Genomic DNA, 15,984 nt, shown 5'->3' with positions numbered 1-15,984 from the left:
GTGTCTAAAGTTCATTGACTTTTAAACAATCTAATTCAAAAGCCATAGACTATTGACAATGATTTTAAAAATTAAAAATCCTACCCAAGCATGCGACGCTCGTTGCCAACTCTATGAGGTATATGAAGGATGCTGAGGAAGGGCCCTAACTGGAAATTTTTAATGAGTGTAGAAGATCAGTCAACAACAAGCACTCCCTCTATCTCAGGCAGTCGCCCCGTGTCTATAGCCGCCTCATTGACAAGCAAAGGAGGCTTCATGATCACTGACACAGAGCTAACCAAGGCCCAGCGGGCACTTACCAGAGAGTGCATTGCAAACTTCGGGAAGAGTCTTTTTGGAGGTGAAAACATCATGAGGCGGTCCATTCCAATCAAGAAACTCGTTTGGGTGCCTATGTCTCAGATCCAACAGCTCACCCAACAGTTACTCAGCAATCTGTCGTTTTTGCAACGAGCAAGCCTTGTATCTGGTTTGGAGCGTTTTGAGCTGTGTGTGGCATATGTGATCGGCTGTCTATACCCAACTGTTGTAGACCAGCACAAAGCGTTCAATCCTATCATAGGCGAATGTTATGAAGACTGCTTGCTCGTCAAGCAGGGAGAGGATCAAGCAAAGGTTGACGTAACAGGAGAGCAGATTGCTAATCATCCGCCTACCTGTCTATATACGCTATACGAAGACGATGCAGGTTATAGAATCGTTGGTGGCGCCGAGCTTGTCGTGTCCATAGGGCTGAACAAAGTGAAAGTGGTTCGAAAAGGAATCAATAGCATCTGCTTCGCGACAGGTAACCCTAGACGGATAACCTTTGAATTTCCGACCTTCCACCTTGTGGGACTGTTATGGGGAGTTCGATGGGGATTCTTCTCTGGAGAACTTATAATACGCGGATACGACTACGAAGAGAATGCCTCACTTAGTGAGATGTGCCCGCGTATTCCTGTTCTACAGAAGAGCACGGAGCATCATAGAGAAGACACTAATACAGCTTTCGAGTGCGTGGTCAGATTTCAGCGGCGGAACAATCTTAATAATGTAGATGGAAGCATTATGGATAAAAACAATCTCCAAAAATCCTTTGTTTCAGGGTCATGGACAGACAGTCTCACAATTGGCAACGTTCGCTACGATATAGTCACAAGCGAAACCAATATTTATTCTACTTTCTCGAAAAAACGTCTCCCTATGGACGGCTGTGTGCGAGAAGATATTACTACGTTCATGGCTGATGAGATTGACAAGGCAAACTTGATAAAGACTGAATTGGAAGAACGACAGCGCAACGACCGTGCACTCAGAGCTTCGGGGCCTTTAAAAGCTTAAGACACTCCTCATTTCCCATTTCCATTGCAACCGAAAGAGCTGTTTGCCGATTGTTCGTGAGAACGTGCTTCTCACGCAGTAGTACTTCAATCATATCAATTGCATTCCAGCGAATAGCCTTCACAAGAGCCGTCTCTCCTTCATTATCCTTGAGCCCTAGCTCGTAACGTGCAAGAAGCCGAACAACCTCTGATTGCGCTGTCTGAACAGCAAGCATCAATGCTGTCCAGCCCTTCTCGTTCTGGAGCTTTACCTCACAAAGGAGAAGCTTTACAATATCGATGTGCCCCCTGTACGCAGCTGTCATTAAAGCTGTCCAGCCGTTACAAAGTTTTCCAGCCTGGTCAATGTGAGTACGCGCCCCAAAGGAGTCATTTTTCTCTGCTGCTGCCAAAAGGTCTGTCTCGTAATCGACGATAGATAAACTGAGCTTAGGGATGTTGATCTGGACGTTTTCCTCATACACATGTAGAAGGAGAACTTGAAGACAATTCAATTTCTGTGCTTCAATGCACATTTGAAGGACAGACTCATGACCATGTGCAAAGTCCTCCACCTCTATGCAAAGGTGCTCAATGGCTTTAGTGTGACCTGCAAGAACCGCGTACATAAGGGCTGTGCGACCCGACGTATCCTGCTGGCGAACCTCTACGAGCTGTGCAGGAGTCAATGGTTCTGATATCTTTCCACAAGCAGCATCAATCATCAGTTGAGTTATCTTAGAGAAGCGGCCTTCGACGCTTGCTGGAGAAAGAAGAGATATTGTATCGACTGCCATATGTTCAAGTGCGTAACTGAGCGCTGTGCGCCCGGATTTATCTTGAAACCGTTGTTCCCGGAGAAAAAGCTGCTCAGCTGCGGCTCTGTAATTCTGCGCTGCTGCATACATGAGAGCTGTGCGGCCCTTCTTATCAACTTGCACACGGTCTCCTTTCTTCATCAAACTGCATAGAAACTTAACCATTTCGGCGTCTCCGCGTTCTGCAGCATGCATCAGAGCTGTCTTTCCAGTACAATCTTGCAGATACAATTCTTCTGTAAGGCAACAGGCTGCCAAAATGTCTCCACGTTTAACAGCGAACATCAGTGCAGAGTCTCCCGTGTCTCTTGTTTGATTACTAAGTTCTCTCAGTTTGACCGGCCGCATTCGTTGCTGTCCTGTTCGCTTGCTGAACTTCCCCGTAGGCTGCTCTATCGTCGATGTAGACGTTGCTAGCAAATACACAAGCTCTCCATAGCCTCGCTGAGCTGCGAGCATCAGTGCAGTGACCCCCTTTGTGGTCGTTAACGCCATTTCTTCAAGAAGCAGCTCTGCGACCTTCACATTTTTGTGTATAACAGCAACCATTAATGCAGTATGACCTGATAGATCCTGCGCGCGGGCATCATCTTGTTCCGCTAGTAACGCATCTAGATTGCCTGTTTGAGCATAAAACATGAGATCTGTAACTCCAGCCTTCCCGACTTCATAAGGGATTAACATATCAGCTATGTCGTAGTGTCCTGCCTCGAGTGCATATATAAGTGCAGTTTTCCCGGAAAGATCAACGACCTCCGCCTCGTCGAGCAACCGCTCAGCCATCTGCTGGCGCCCTAGTTCTGCAGCATACATTAGTGCAGTGCGGCCGCTGTTTGTTCGGAAGGAGAGCTGTGTAAGATATTGGTCAAACAAGGTCTCATCGTTTTCTTTAACTGCTTGTATCAGTGCCGTGGTCTCGTAGACTCCTCGAATAGGCGGAGGCCTCTCAAAGATGTCTACGCAGTCTGGAGTCAATAGGTGTGCACCCATCAGAGCTTTTGCTAGCCATCCTCGTTCGCAGCCCTCGATGACTTTACCCATCGAGACACCCTCCAAACGCTGCAGAACAGCTGCAGCAGTAACGGCACAAGGAGAAACGCTCGGCGCCCCGGATACAGAACTGGCTCCCGCACCCATGTAAAGATTCACACTAAAGAGTCAATCAAAAAGAGGAACTGAGGCAAATGACGTAAAGCATGTACGCTGATGAACACACCCAAGTCTAGCAAAAGCGTCCATCTGGTCAGGTGTCAACCTTAGCTTAACAGACTCTAGGTTCTGCTTTTGTCTCTCTCGATCACTAGACTTCGGGATGACAGAATACGTTCCACTCGTACCCCAGCGTGTCCAGTGCCATGCCAAAATAAGCTCACTGACCGTCAGATTGGCCTTCTTTGCTAATTCCTCAAGAGCCGGATCGGTTAGAGGAGCTTTTGCATCAACCCTGCAGCGCCCACCCAGAGGCCTGTATGCAGTCACATATATTCCGTTGCTGTTGCAGAACTCGATTAACCTATCGTTGGGAAAGTACGGCTGAGACTCAAACTGGTTGGTGAAGGGCTTAATTCTGCAGTATGAGAGCAAGTCCACCAACATAGCCGTGCCCATATTTGAGACTCCGATAAAGCGCGTTTGCTTCTTGTCCACGCAAGCCTCCATTGCCTCCCATGTTTTGCGAATTGGCGTAGTCCCTAGAAGAGTCCCTCCCTTTCCATCTGAAGAAGCATAATCTCTGTCAGCCAGGTGCTTAATAGCAAGAGGCCAGTGCATGAGAAAGACATCCAGGTACTCCAGCTGAAGATCCCTAAGGGTCTCAGAGATCTGATAAGCAACCTTCTCTGGCTCGTGAAAGTTGGGCCACAGTTTAGAGACAATCCAAAGATCCTCGCGCTTCACGCCATAAGAGTCATCGTTGAAGATTTCTTTGAAAACTTCCCCGATCATGCGTTCATTCCCATATCTGTAGGCACAATCGAAGTGTCTGTATCCCAGCTTCACTGCACTTCTGATGGCCTCTGGGTCCTCCACAAGGTATGTTCCAAAGCCAACGCACGGCGGGCGATCGAGCATCCTGAGTTGATTTTATTTTCAAATTATTTTGTACAGTTATGGCCTTACTCTCCGCTTGGGGGTTTCTCGCAGACTAGAACTTAAATACGGGCTGGAAACCTTATTTTTCGGGGTCAGGGAGATCTTAGCCAAACTATCTAACAGTTCAGAGTTCTGTGCAAACATAACCGTACGCTCTTTAACATATACAGGAGTGGCCCCAAGGATACTTTGCCGCACTGTATCGCGGGTATTGCGCGATACTGTTTCACCAGAGCCCGCAGCAGAGTCAACCGAAGCCTTGACAAACAGTGCGCTCGGTATTTGCAGCAAAACATCTAGTGGCAACCCACGTTCGTAGTCTGTAAAGGTCTTTATGCGGTGAGCAAATATGCTGAGCACAGTCTTGTAAAGGAATGACCTGGCTTCCTCCGAAACAGATGTTGCGCCACCCGCCGTCTTTGTAGAGTAACGCGAGGCCTTAGCAATGCAGAGCTGTAGAATTGAAATCGTGAATTGAGGAGCTGAGATCCCGGAGAGAGCCCCTGCGGACAAAGAGCCGCTACACTCATCGGCAGATTGCATAACATTTGTAGCTGAGTGCATCAGTATTTCTAGCAGAAGGAGGATTGCCGTATCAATAAATAGCGTTATCCCCGTCTTCCTAGAGACGAGATACTTAGCTGCGTGCAGGATCGTGATGCGGTGTTGATTGGCCATGGAGCAAGCTATCTGAAAGACGTAATTATGAACAACATAAACTAAGATAAAGACGGAGTACTCAGGTCGTCCTGAAAGCAGAGCTATCTGTGGACTTGAGCCAGCCTCCTGCCTAAGCATAAACGACATCGGAAACTGCTCCATGGCTTGAAGCGATATATTGATTAACTTAGTAACAAATTTGTGCATGAAGTCTATGGATTCTTGCGTTAGAGACTGCCTCACCACTGTAGGTGACGGCAGCACGTCTGCCAAAACCGCGCTACTAGACATCATAGAGGCAGTGAGACCCTTTCCAGGAACATCTGGGATGTTAGACTTCATATTTTTCTGCAGCAAATAGTACTTACTTATAGATATTACGACTCCGCTCTCGTCATTGACAGAATTCGGAAGTGTGGCTTCTTCATCATTATTAAAGACAAAGGTAAAGTCTATTTCACAATATCCAACGATATACGCTGCAAACCCGGCAACCAAGATTCCAATCAAGCGACATGGCATGTTGCCAAACTCAACGCATGTGAGGAGCGTTCGCAAAGCAGTTGAGGAAATACCGTGTAGAATGGCCTTCTGCATGGTTCTACTTCCGAATAGAGTTGTAGCAGTGATAGTCTTTCTTGACTCTGACTGGGCTTCTTCTGAAGAGTATGCAAAGACCAGCCCATAGTGAGCAGCAGTAATCATCATGAACAAACTGTAGCTTGTCTGGAGCTGCAGTGCACGTTGATCAGTACGTAGCTGAAATAGCAGAAGAGTATGCACAGCTTCCAGCAACTTGAACGCAGGCATGACTGTCGCACGCGTTGACACTGGTAGGATATCATAGATAATGATGGGAGATACCTGCTGAACCATTTTGACCGGGGTCTGCGTGTCGTCTACCTTAATAGTGAAGGGAAAGAGAATGGTCTCAATGAGGACATTGTAATAGGATATCAGCTTAGAGGTTCGTGTGCTATCCTTTGATAATGCGTAGAGATGCGACCCGTATCCCAGCACGGGAAGGATAGCGATTATCCGATCAGTCTCTCTGGGGAAGCGCTTCAGGTAGGGCGTCTGGATCAAGAGTTCAGTCCCTGCGTCGATGTCGGTAAATAAGCACTCTGATAGAGACGAAATATGATCGCCTTCAATGCGCTTAACAAACTCTGGGAACACAGCCATAAGAGACTGGGCTTTCTCCATAACCAAGCCTATGTCTATTGATTGCGAAGATCGCCTATTGAACTTTTGATAGCTGCTGTTGGCCTCCTCTATCAGTGTGTTGTAAATCTCTATCAGTAGCGGATTTTGAGTGACATCCACTTTGATATTATTTTCTGCTCTGCCCTTTGCTTCGTCGGTCATAGTATTGTTTGAGTGTGCTATTGACGCCATCATAGTAGACCAGCTCTTTCCCCAAAGCTCATCTGGGACTATGGTACATGTACTGCACAACCTTCGCAAAAGATTGTAGTAAATTGCGTGTCGATAGTTGATATTGCACGAAGGAACCACGTCCCATTCATGAAAAGAACTATACAGAGCGAGAATAGTCCATGGGCAACACGTTACGTGCTTGAATAGCATGTTGCGTGTTACTAGGCAAGCGTACCTATCAACCGATGCCAAGTTGAATGCGGTGCTGGCCAGATCTATTAGGGTGGCTCCGCAGATCTCTTTAAGTTCATTGTCTATGCTGAAAAGGGCCATCAATTGGGACTCAGAGATGTACACATACCCTCCTAGAAGGATGGCCACGTGTACACCGATGATTGCAAGAGACACCTGGTCAATGCGATTGCTTACATCCTGCGATTGTTGAGTTATGTCCAGAGTGTTGTCGGAGGCTTTCTTAGAGTTAGTGGGAGTCGTTTCTATGCTTACAGGTGTCATATCTGGCTCGCTCGATGGCGTTGCCAGGTCACTTTGGTAAAGGGGCAGAGTATTTAATGAAGTGGTCTTAGGGTCGGACGTTTTGCTGGACACTATTCCCAATCCAAGGCTTTCTGAGAACTCTATAAACTTGGACGCTGCGGTGCCTCTGGTTCTCCACCCCCTTTCCTTTTGAGAAGACGAGGAGTCTAAAGCGCCGTGCTGATCCGCAGGACTTATGGAGGCGAACGCGCCCGAAGCCTTTGTCTCTTCAAAGACATTGAAGAAGAACCTGACACTAAGGTGCTTCCAGTGAACAAAGAGCTGCGAATTCACGACAAGAACACTGCGCAGAAGCAACGCGCATGTCAGCGGTGATGTCTGAAAGACCTCTGCGTCCTTCTGCTTTTCAAGGTACGAATAAAAGTAGCTTACAGAGGTCAATTTCACGATTTTGTGTAGAAACTTCTCGTGGCAGAAAGGAAAAGAGAAAATATGGAGGAAAAGCCACTTGTTCTTGATTCTTTGTGCAACTGTAATGTACTCGGTAGCATCCTCTATCCTGGATAAGTGTAAGGCACCATCGGATCCAGTAGATTTCTTGGTGATCTTATTGTAGATTGTATCTAGGAGTGCTTCGCCCTCGTTCATGAAGTCAGCGAGTGACTTCACACGTGCAGACTCTACCATGTAATCATAAAAGCTGTTGAAGTACGTCTGCGTGCCCGCATCCTGGTCCTCGCCATATATACCGGCTATGGACTCGTCCCACTGCTTCTTTATGAAAGTAGCGCCATGCCTCTTGGCTACAAGAACAGTGAAAGTATTCTCCACGATCTTCCTGAGCAACTTCTGGCGGGAAAGCACTCGAATGAATACGAAGAAATCCATAGCATCTACACCATCAAAGAAGGTCAATATCCTGTGCATCACAGAGTAAATAGAAAGATGCGTGTTAGCGTGGAAGCACTTAAAGAGCTCTATTTCTCCCTCCAGCCCAAACTTGTGGGCATAGTGAATTAGCGGAGTCGCCAAGCGATGATACCCAGTCATATACAAAGACTGAAGAGCAATGGTGGCAGCGCTGCGGACACGAGTATTCTTGTCATTGAGTCGCTCCGCAAGGGATAGCGAAATCAGTTCCTCATTTGTTGCTACGGCCAGGTCACTTTCTATGGGCGGCAGTTGGATCTTCAGTGGTCTCACATATACGTGTGGCTCCACCAATTTGTCAAGACGCTCCAGCAGAACAACAAACATGCTGTCTTCTTCTGATATTGTGCTGGTGTCGAGTGTTGTCGCATAGTCCAGGTATTCAAGGAGAACCCTATAATAATTGGCGAAGATACTGATTGCCGCCTCACGAACATATTCACAGGAATCTAGAAACCGGTCCTTCACAAGGGGGATCATAATATTATTAATTTCCCCTGCATATGCTTTCATGCTCGGGAGCTTCCCGCTCTTATTAGATTGGCAAGAAACAAACGTATAATTGACGGACCACAGAAGATTCTCTGCTGCATCTAGAGCCCTCCTCCTCAATTCTGAAGTATGAGACGTCAATCCTATTAAGATAGCAGAGTACAGTACGCTGCCAAGGATACCCAATGAAGGCATGTCTGTCACGGAACAGGGTAGGACAATAGAGATTGGCTTTGGACTGTAGAATCGATCTATATGCTCTTCTGCAGTCGTAGTGTTAACAAGCTGTTGTGACGTGTCTCTATTCTTTGCTTTGTGAGACCTTTTCGATGCACCTGCCTCATCAGCATAGGTGTCTTGTTGCTGATTATCCTGCGCTTCCATCTGCGTGTTATACATATGTGGGTAATTAGAGTTAAAAATGAGAAAGGTCTTCTGATTGATAGAGAACCTTGACTTCACTTGACGTACGGCAAAAAAGTTCTTCCCAATGTTAATAGTTTCATCTATGGAGCTACTGCTCGAAAAAGCATAGTGCATCTGCCTGTATCGTTCAAGGAAAACAGAGCAGAAAAGCATGCCTACTTCTGCATCGCGTAACTCCAAATCCAGAAGAAATGGAATCCACAAGGTAAAAAAGTGCTGAGTATAGCTTCTGATGGTGTTTAATGTAGTTGCACGCAGGTCGTCGGACTGTACACTAAAAAAGTAGGAGGCACCTGCGTCCAACATCAAGAACAGAAGTGGATCAAAACAAGGAGCTCTCTTTGTATCTGTGGAGTCCGAGGGGTCGTGTAAGAGCAGCCCTTCCTCCCTATCAACCTGTGCTAGTGCTGCCTCAATAGCTGCGCAGCCAGCTGCTATATGCCCGTTAATAGCTAGTAACAGTTGATCTGGATAGCCATAAGCAGAGGAAAGAATTCTCACTAAAAACTCATAGTATTCTGCGTTAGACCGACCGCCTAGTATGTAGAATGGCGAGAGGCGTGCTGTGCTGGCCTGTACAAGAAAGGCTATTAGTGCCGCCCGCTCTTCGTCCGGAACAGTAGAGAGTAGTGAATGGACAATAGACTGGAAACACCCAAGGTGGTTATCTAAGAACGTTTCTGGGGCATGCTTTGCAAGTCCTGCAGCTATGGATAATATATTGCTTATAAACTGTACTCCCACCGAACTATAGAGGGATAGTATGACACCGTCAACCGCCAGATATAGAAGGAGAGAGGGTACAAAATTTGATGTTGTCACGTGGACTAGGTCGCCGTTATTAAAGATACAGCGCATAGTCTCAAGAGAACAACTTAAAAGACTGGTAGTCATCGTAGTTGCTGGCAGTTCTTTGTAAAGAGAGTAGAACACAGCGAGAATAACAGCACACGCCTCGTCTAAAAGAGCTAGCCGCTTCTCCCTTGTTTCCGCTTCCACATACTGAGAAAGAGTGCTCTGAAAGAGAGAGACATTCTCTGCGACCCACCATTGTGTGAGGTCTTCCTCTGTGGCACTGGTGAGGATGCCCTCGGCACGCATGCGTGCGAGGAAGGGATCCTTTGCCATTTGGATTTTTTTATGCTGGCAGATTATCTGGACAGTGTAACTAGGCCTACCTTCAGCACTGGCTACTGCATGCACATCGCACTCATCAATTAGAGAAGCACATAGGGCTAGCAATTAGCAAGGAGGTCGTAGCTTCCGTGCTGTTGAGCGGCTGTTAAAAATGCAGCTGTCTAAGGACCTCAATCCGACGGGTACACTGCAGCTTCCCCCGAAGCTGGAGGCGCGATACATGGAGCCCAAGGAGCAGAAGAGACTCCAGGAAGGCATTTCACTTGGGTCTCATCTGCAAAGCCGACTTCATCTGGAACGAAAGGTTCGGCCTGCAACGGCAGAACAAATCGAGATAGAGCTAAGAAAATCCCTCATGCGCCCTGAGTATGCGCCCTGCACCTCTGTCCCCCGGGCTGCGCAAATTGTTTTGGGCCTAGACGATCATGTGTCATTTGACTTTTGTTCTTCTCGCTTTTCTGAGTCCTTGACAACTCGTGACGGGCGTCCGTTATGATTCCTATGCCTTTCCCACTGTTGTCGAAAAAGTAAAACTTCCATGCTGTTCTTCTACTTCATCTACTTGTCGCTTGGAGTGGAATGTATTGGAGGTGCTCCTCCTCTTTGCACCGCTTGCTCCACCAGTGATCCCAAACTCTGCACTACCTGCTCTGCGGTTGGGAGCGATGAATTTGGACCTAATGCCTGCGCTGCTTGTGGACTAGGAATGTGCCTTCAGTGTACTCCTGGCTCACCTTCTTCCCCCTCTACCAACAAGTGCACTAAGTGTACAGATGGATACACTGTTGTCAATGATAACTGTGCCGCGTGCAACGATACCGTCAATGGCATTCCCAACTGTGCAAAGTGTTCTCAGCGTTATTCTAGCTATCCTCAGTTATTGTGCACAGAATGCAGTGAAGGCTATGTTCTCCGTTCAGACTTCTGTTCTCCGTGCAGTAGTTTTGCTGGGGATCACTGCGTACTTTGCTCTCCGTCTGCATATAGTCCGGATACTACTATCAAGTGTACCAGCTGCGAAGAGGGCTATAAGCTGACAAAGTACGGTGACAACTACATCTGCAAGAAATCGTTCACTGTAGTGGAGATACTAGGAATAGTATTCGGGACCTTCATTGGTATTATAGTGATTGTTGCTAGCGCTATCCTTCTGGATATGCACATTGATAAGTTGTAAGATCTCTATGTGGAGATAGAGCAAGTAGTATCTTGATAGTATTGATAGACTTGCTCCCACAGATCAACCAGTAAGGAAAACTTAGAGAATCTACCAGCCAAGAACGCAATCTTACATAATTGCTACAATCTCGGCATTTCTGTCAATTACGGAGGCCTTTAAAATGACACCAATGCCCTTTATAGACTGTTAGTTCCGCACATACACACCACAGCATGACAGAAGGGCATTTAGCCGCTGTCGCACACTTGGAGGTGCCACCACTTGCGGTGTTACCGTATAGATATCTGTTGTTGCCGCCTTGCCATTCTTAGGAAGATCTACTAGAAAGTACTATTTCGCTGTTCAAGTATTCGACCCAATCTTTGGACCAACTCTTAAGCTGATGTAGAGCTCGTCCTCATAGCAATAGAATAGAAATATATTTCCGCCTTGGTTGCGTGCAACATAATGAGGTGGCGATGCAGGAGTCGCTCGGCAGGCTCGAGGGGAGCACTGGAGGGTCACACCAGAAAACCAGTGGAAGCAATTATCAGTTGGCTACTGGTATCGTCACTAAAGCCAGTACACCATGACTAACTGATCCGAGCAGGATCTCAATGTTGCTACTAGTTCTCTGCTTTTTGATGAGCGCTCTTGCTGCGCAATGCAAGGGGCGCCAGCACTCCAATTGCGCAACCGACCAATGCAGAGCAGGCCACGTACCGATCGACGTGTGCGCTGATAGCTCTGCTGTCTACGGCGCAGGGTCTGAGTGCACGGATCCGAACTGCAAACGGTGCGACCAAAATCCTGCGGAGTGCGAGGAGTGCAACTCTGGCTTCGACCTTGATGGTAGCACGAAGCAGTGCATATCTTCTAATACCAATAAGAGCAGCGGCCTTTCCACAGGGGCCATAGCTGGCATCGCCGTGGCTGCTGTAATCATTGTTGGTGGTCTCGTTGGCTTCCTCTGCTGGTGGTTCCTCTGCCGAGGCAAGGCGTAGACTTAGGTAGTAAACGTGTCGATAGATCTTACCGGTGGCTGACCACTAGCCTCTAAGTGAAAGTGAGACCCGGGGAGCCATGCAAGGGCACTGCGGCTCAAGCTGCACGCTATTGTTTGCATTGCTTGGTGAGCAGAAGGTGCAAGGCCAGGTATCGAGTAGCAAGGCATTACTGGCTCCCCAAGGATCTGCCTTAACCATCACCTAATCAGCTACATCCACACGCATCTGTGCCTCGGTGTCCACTATTTCGCAGATATATTCCCGCTCAGCTGCTGGGGTTCTGTAACAAGGTGTGCAGGTGGGTGTTGTGGTAGCGATCCAAACACCTGGGTCAATGAATGATACTGTCGCATCTTAAATGATACAGAACTCTCTAATAAATGGCCTGAGCTGTAAAGTATACCAGGGTTTCGGCTCTATTGTTGAAGATCAAGTTCGACACTTAAGACCAGCTAAAACGTTCAGTATAAGCATAGCTAGACATCAGTTATACTACTGCATAGGTGGGGCTCCATATACCGACTCCGCACACAAAATTGGTCCCATAACTTACCACGGCAGCTCACAGGCAGAATAAATTTACTTCTTAAAAAGATGCCCAACTTTGGGCCATCACGACAGTACCTCTGGTTTCACATTCTGTATAAAACGGGGTCTGCACTTGGTGCACTAGCCCTTCTAGCTCTTAGTTTCATATGGATCTCAGTCAAATTGGTTAGTTTCAGAGGGGCAGATAATGCTTATGGTTTTAGTCACGGAAAAAGGATGCAAAAATTAGACACTTGGATTATCTGCATTTCACTAATCAGCAACTCTTTTATGTGGGTTCTGCGTCCAATTGTAAGATCTGCCACGCACATAAAACATCCACATATCTTTGTTCTTATTTCTATACTTGTTGCCAAGCTGTTAGGATGCTTTCTCATAATTGGACTGTTTGCCTTTTATTGCATAGTCGTAAAAGAGCTAGAACTAGACGTGCAACTAAATGCTGTTTGCATGCTTCTTGGTCTGTTGATCCTAGTTTTGGCGTTAACGCTTGCATGTATGTCCTTCTGGTTTGGAATAAGATATCTAAGAGCAATTCTAGGTGGGCACTGGACTTTGTCGTCTGATTCCGGAAACAAACGCTCTAATTGGTCTAAGGTGTGGCAACATATCCGCGCACACCCTTATCCTATCGTTATTTTTCTTACTATTCTATCGGTTTTTTGTTTCAGCATAATATTTAGCCCTATCTTTGCAAACTCTCTTCCATTTTATTACATTATAAGCACAATCTTGAACAACAAGGGCACTGCCGGTATAATTGTATCCACCGGTGGTTATATGCCTTATGCACCGGCCAACAGTCTTCTAGGCCTTAATATTGCGTCAGATATCTTAGACACATCTTTCACCTTGGACTGCGCCCTCATAGGCGATTTGAATCTTGTTGCCACTAATTGCTATGATATCTCCAAGTGTGTTTCATCGGACTCATTAGAGACTGCACTAGAAGAGGGACGTGGACGCGTTTATGGCTTTTCCGGCGTGATGAGCCCACATGACATTCTCACATTCAGTAGCTCACAGATAACTTCTTTGAACGTTGGCAGTAAGTACTTGGAATTGGACCCGTTCGGACACATTAGTCCCTTCCTTATAGCCACTCCTGATAAGACATGCGCCTCTGAGATAATTAGGATCGAAGGCGCATACATTGAAAGTCTTAAATCGCAAAATGTATCTCTCTTAATTGATACCCTATTACTGGGCCTGTCTACCACACCTTATACCTTGATTCGTCTGCGAGACAGACCTGGTATAGTATACTGTTCTAATCATAGTGAGCATAACTTCCGAAGAGGCGAAGCGGCCCCTTCATTTCCATATGCATACATGCTTGGAGTATCCTTTATCAATCTAATACACACACTAACTACTACGGCCGCCTCTCAGTTGGATACCTGTGGTGTCCTTATTGACAGCCCAATCACTTTCCAGAAAGTTGCATCATATATCGATCCGAACCATCCACACATGAAGTTATTGGTCCCAGCCAAGTGTATAGTTGATGGCTCATTAAACACCACAATGTCTCTTGATTCGGTCAGGAAAGTCACTATAGCCGGCGTGTACTGTACCTTTCATTCTATAAGCTACTGTGTACGAGCTTTCTCGATTGTCTCGAACACTTCTTCCTTTGAAATCCATTTCCTTCACGCCAATTCCTTTTTGATGATGACTGCTGCTGTGCTGCTCAATGCGCAATACATTCACACAGAGTTTTATGCGGCGTACGGGCCTGATGCATCCTTTATTGTTGACTCTATATTATTTTTCAATCTACGAATCGGATTGATATTGTATGTTTGTGCTTATTGCTTCTTTCTTGTCGCCTCTTTGACAATAATGTCCTATTCGGAGATATTACTCAAACGTTGAGGTCTCAAAGCAATCGTCTATCTGCCTGAGGAAGTCTGTTCGCTTAGAAACTACAGTTACGGCCAGGCTTTTCTGGCCCATCCGCCCTGCTCTTCCAATTCTATGAATGAATGATATTATCGTTGGGGGCAGTCCTATGCTAATAACCAGGTCTACATCCTTGCTATCTAATCCACGAGCTCCTAAATCGGTGGTAAACAGAACGGCCCCTGAGTGGGGCGGCGCCTTCGAAAACCGTGCAAGTATTTCATCACGGACCTCCTGCTGCATCTCTCCATGAAGCCTAAATATGGTTTTTCCTTGCTGCTCTTTCCTGGAATTCTCCTCTATTCGTGAACGTAAAAGAAAGAAGACTATGCATTTCGAATAAAACGAGCCTGAGGAAACGATGTCTATGAGCTCTTCTTCACTTTTAATTGCTCTATCTTCTAGTAGTTGTTTTAGGTGCCAGATACTCGTTATTCTACCTGAGAAAATGACTCTGGGGAGCTTGCTTATAGACTTTTCCTCGGCAATTGCACCTGTATCTGCTCGATTCGATAATAGGTAAGTGTGTTGTATGTTGGATGGTATTTTATTTATAGATCCATGTATTATTAGGCTGGGAAGGGAGCCTGAAAGAGAAGAAGCCAAGAACTCTGCTTGAGCCAATGCTTCGTCGGTCATAGTTGCTGAAACACATATGAACTGTGCTGATGGAATCTCTTTTGGAGAAGTGCTCATTATCCGAATTCCTTTTGTCAGGGTAGTAAATGTATTTATTGGGGCAGAGCACAGTTCGCCTGTAATTCTAAGTATCTGCTTCACATCCTCTAGAAAGGATCCACCCAAAAGATCGTCGTACTCATCGAGGACAATAGTGGATCCGGTGAATATGTACTGTCTACTAGTCAGTATCCCAGGGGTTGCTACCAACATGTTGGCCAGCTCCAGAGAGGTGTTGACGAGGGACTGGGACTGTCCGCTATACGCGCTGCAGACAGTGAATGACTTAAGGCACGGACAGAGCTCCACCAATGTCGCAAGACAGGTGCGTGTCACAGTGGTCACCTGCTCACACAAAAGTCTAGTTGGACAGATTACCAGTATCTGTGAAGAAGTCACTTGAGTCGTGTTAAAAAAGCCTTCTCGAAGCAGAAGAGGGAAGAGATATGCGAAGGTCTTTCCCGTAGCTGTTCTGGAGACAAGTATGCACGAGCTCTGATGGAGTATCGGTTCAAAACACGCTAGTTGAATAGGACGTAGACTGGTGTAACCTAGCTTGTGAAGTAAGTTCTTTATCGCTGATACAACAGAAGGATTGGCCATATATTCCATGATGTCTTCAACAGTACGTGGAAAGAAGTAGCTGCTGGACACAAGGGCCCGAACGTCCATGGTGCGAGCTAGTAAGTGGAAATGAGCTGGGAGAAGACTGCTGAACGGAAGTTTCTGGATTGCACTAATTAGCTCTTCGAACTCTCGTCGTGCTGACACCGTTGGGTGCCTGGTTGTTGTCCCTGCCCCTAAGCCATTCTTTGCCTTCTTGATAGTCAGGAGGACGGGCTGTTGGTCAGTGTGCATAAAATCTCTCGTTCGCTTAAACGCTAGCGGCATGCGGCGCAGAACTGCTAGTGCTGAAATTAAAAACAATTCTTCTAAACGGATACACT

The 15,984-nt window shown here is 46.6% G+C and overlaps 9 protein-coding genes across 9 annotated transcripts; 5 read left to right on the top strand and 4 right to left on the bottom strand.

Moving 5' to 3' along the window:
* Positions 1-162: 162 nt before the first annotated feature.
* On the top strand, positions 163-1,326 carry GL50803_0014833 (Oxysterol-binding protein; the record flags this gene model as incomplete). The annotated part of the gene is made up of 1 exon (XM_001706257.2): positions 163-1,326. One exon carries the CDS (start codon positions 163-165, stop codon positions 1,324-1,326), a length of 1,164 nt encoding a protein of 387 aa, XP_001706309.2.
* Positions 1,298-3,262, bottom strand: GL50803_0014834 (Ankyrin repeat protein 1; the record flags this gene model as incomplete). The annotated part of the gene is made up of 1 exon (XM_001706256.1): positions 1,298-3,262. One exon carries the CDS (start codon positions 3,260-3,262, stop codon positions 1,298-1,300), a length of 1,965 nt encoding a protein of 654 aa, XP_001706308.1.
* A 21-nt stretch (positions 3,263-3,283) lies between these two features.
* On the bottom strand, positions 3,284-4,195 carry GL50803_009008 (Aldose reductase; the record flags this gene model as incomplete). The annotated part of the gene is made up of 1 exon (XM_001706255.1): positions 3,284-4,195. The coding sequence occupies one exon, from the start codon at positions 4,193-4,195 to the stop codon at positions 3,284-3,286; it is 912 nt and encodes a 303-aa protein (XP_001706307.1).
* A 36-nt stretch (positions 4,196-4,231) lies between these two features.
* GL50803_009007 (uncharacterized protein) lies at positions 4,232-9,730 on the bottom strand (the record flags this gene model as incomplete). The annotated part of the gene is made up of 1 exon (XM_001706254.1): positions 4,232-9,730. The coding sequence occupies one exon, from the start codon at positions 9,728-9,730 to the stop codon at positions 4,232-4,234; it is 5,499 nt and encodes a 1,832-aa protein (XP_001706306.1).
* A 160-nt stretch (positions 9,731-9,890) lies between these two features.
* On the top strand, positions 9,891-10,235 carry GL50803_009004 (uncharacterized protein; the record flags this gene model as incomplete). The annotated part of the gene is made up of 1 exon (XM_001706253.1): positions 9,891-10,235. The coding sequence occupies one exon, from the start codon at positions 9,891-9,893 to the stop codon at positions 10,233-10,235; it is 345 nt and encodes a 114-aa protein (XP_001706305.1).
* Positions 10,236-10,277: 42 nt separating this feature from the next.
* On the top strand, positions 10,278-10,916 carry GL50803_009003 (High cysteine membrane protein; the record flags this gene model as incomplete). The annotated part of the gene is made up of 1 exon (XM_001706252.1): positions 10,278-10,916. One exon carries the CDS (start codon positions 10,278-10,280, stop codon positions 10,914-10,916), a length of 639 nt encoding a protein of 212 aa, XP_001706304.1.
* A 599-nt stretch (positions 10,917-11,515) lies between these two features.
* On the top strand, positions 11,516-11,902 carry GL50803_0014831 (Variant-specific surface protein VSP4A1; the record flags this gene model as incomplete). The annotated part of the gene is made up of 1 exon (XM_001706251.1): positions 11,516-11,902. One exon carries the CDS (start codon positions 11,516-11,518, stop codon positions 11,900-11,902), a length of 387 nt encoding a protein of 128 aa, XP_001706303.1.
* Positions 11,903-12,499: 597 nt separating this feature from the next.
* On the top strand, positions 12,500-14,332 carry GL50803_0017238 (uncharacterized protein; the record flags this gene model as incomplete). The annotated part of the gene is made up of 1 exon (XM_038045908.1): positions 12,500-14,332. The coding sequence occupies one exon, from the start codon at positions 12,500-12,502 to the stop codon at positions 14,330-14,332; it is 1,833 nt and encodes a 610-aa protein (XP_037901797.1).
* On the bottom strand, positions 14,318-15,928 carry GL50803_0017239 (ATP-dependent RNA helicase; the record flags this gene model as incomplete). The annotated part of the gene is made up of 1 exon (XM_001706250.2): positions 14,318-15,928. The coding sequence occupies one exon, from the start codon at positions 15,926-15,928 to the stop codon at positions 14,318-14,320; it is 1,611 nt and encodes a 536-aa protein (XP_001706302.2).
* Between the last annotated feature and the right edge of the window lie 56 nt (positions 15,929-15,984).

The sequence above is a fragment of the Giardia intestinalis genome, chromosome 3, assembly GCF_000002435.2.
Source record: "Giardia intestinalis strain WB C6 chromosome 3, whole genome shotgun sequence".
Taxonomy (NCBI): Eukaryota; Fornicata; order Diplomonadida; family Hexamitidae; genus Giardia; species Giardia duodenalis.
The sequence above is the reverse complement of the archived record's forward strand: the minus strand, read 5'-3'. Positions and strand labels throughout refer to the sequence as shown.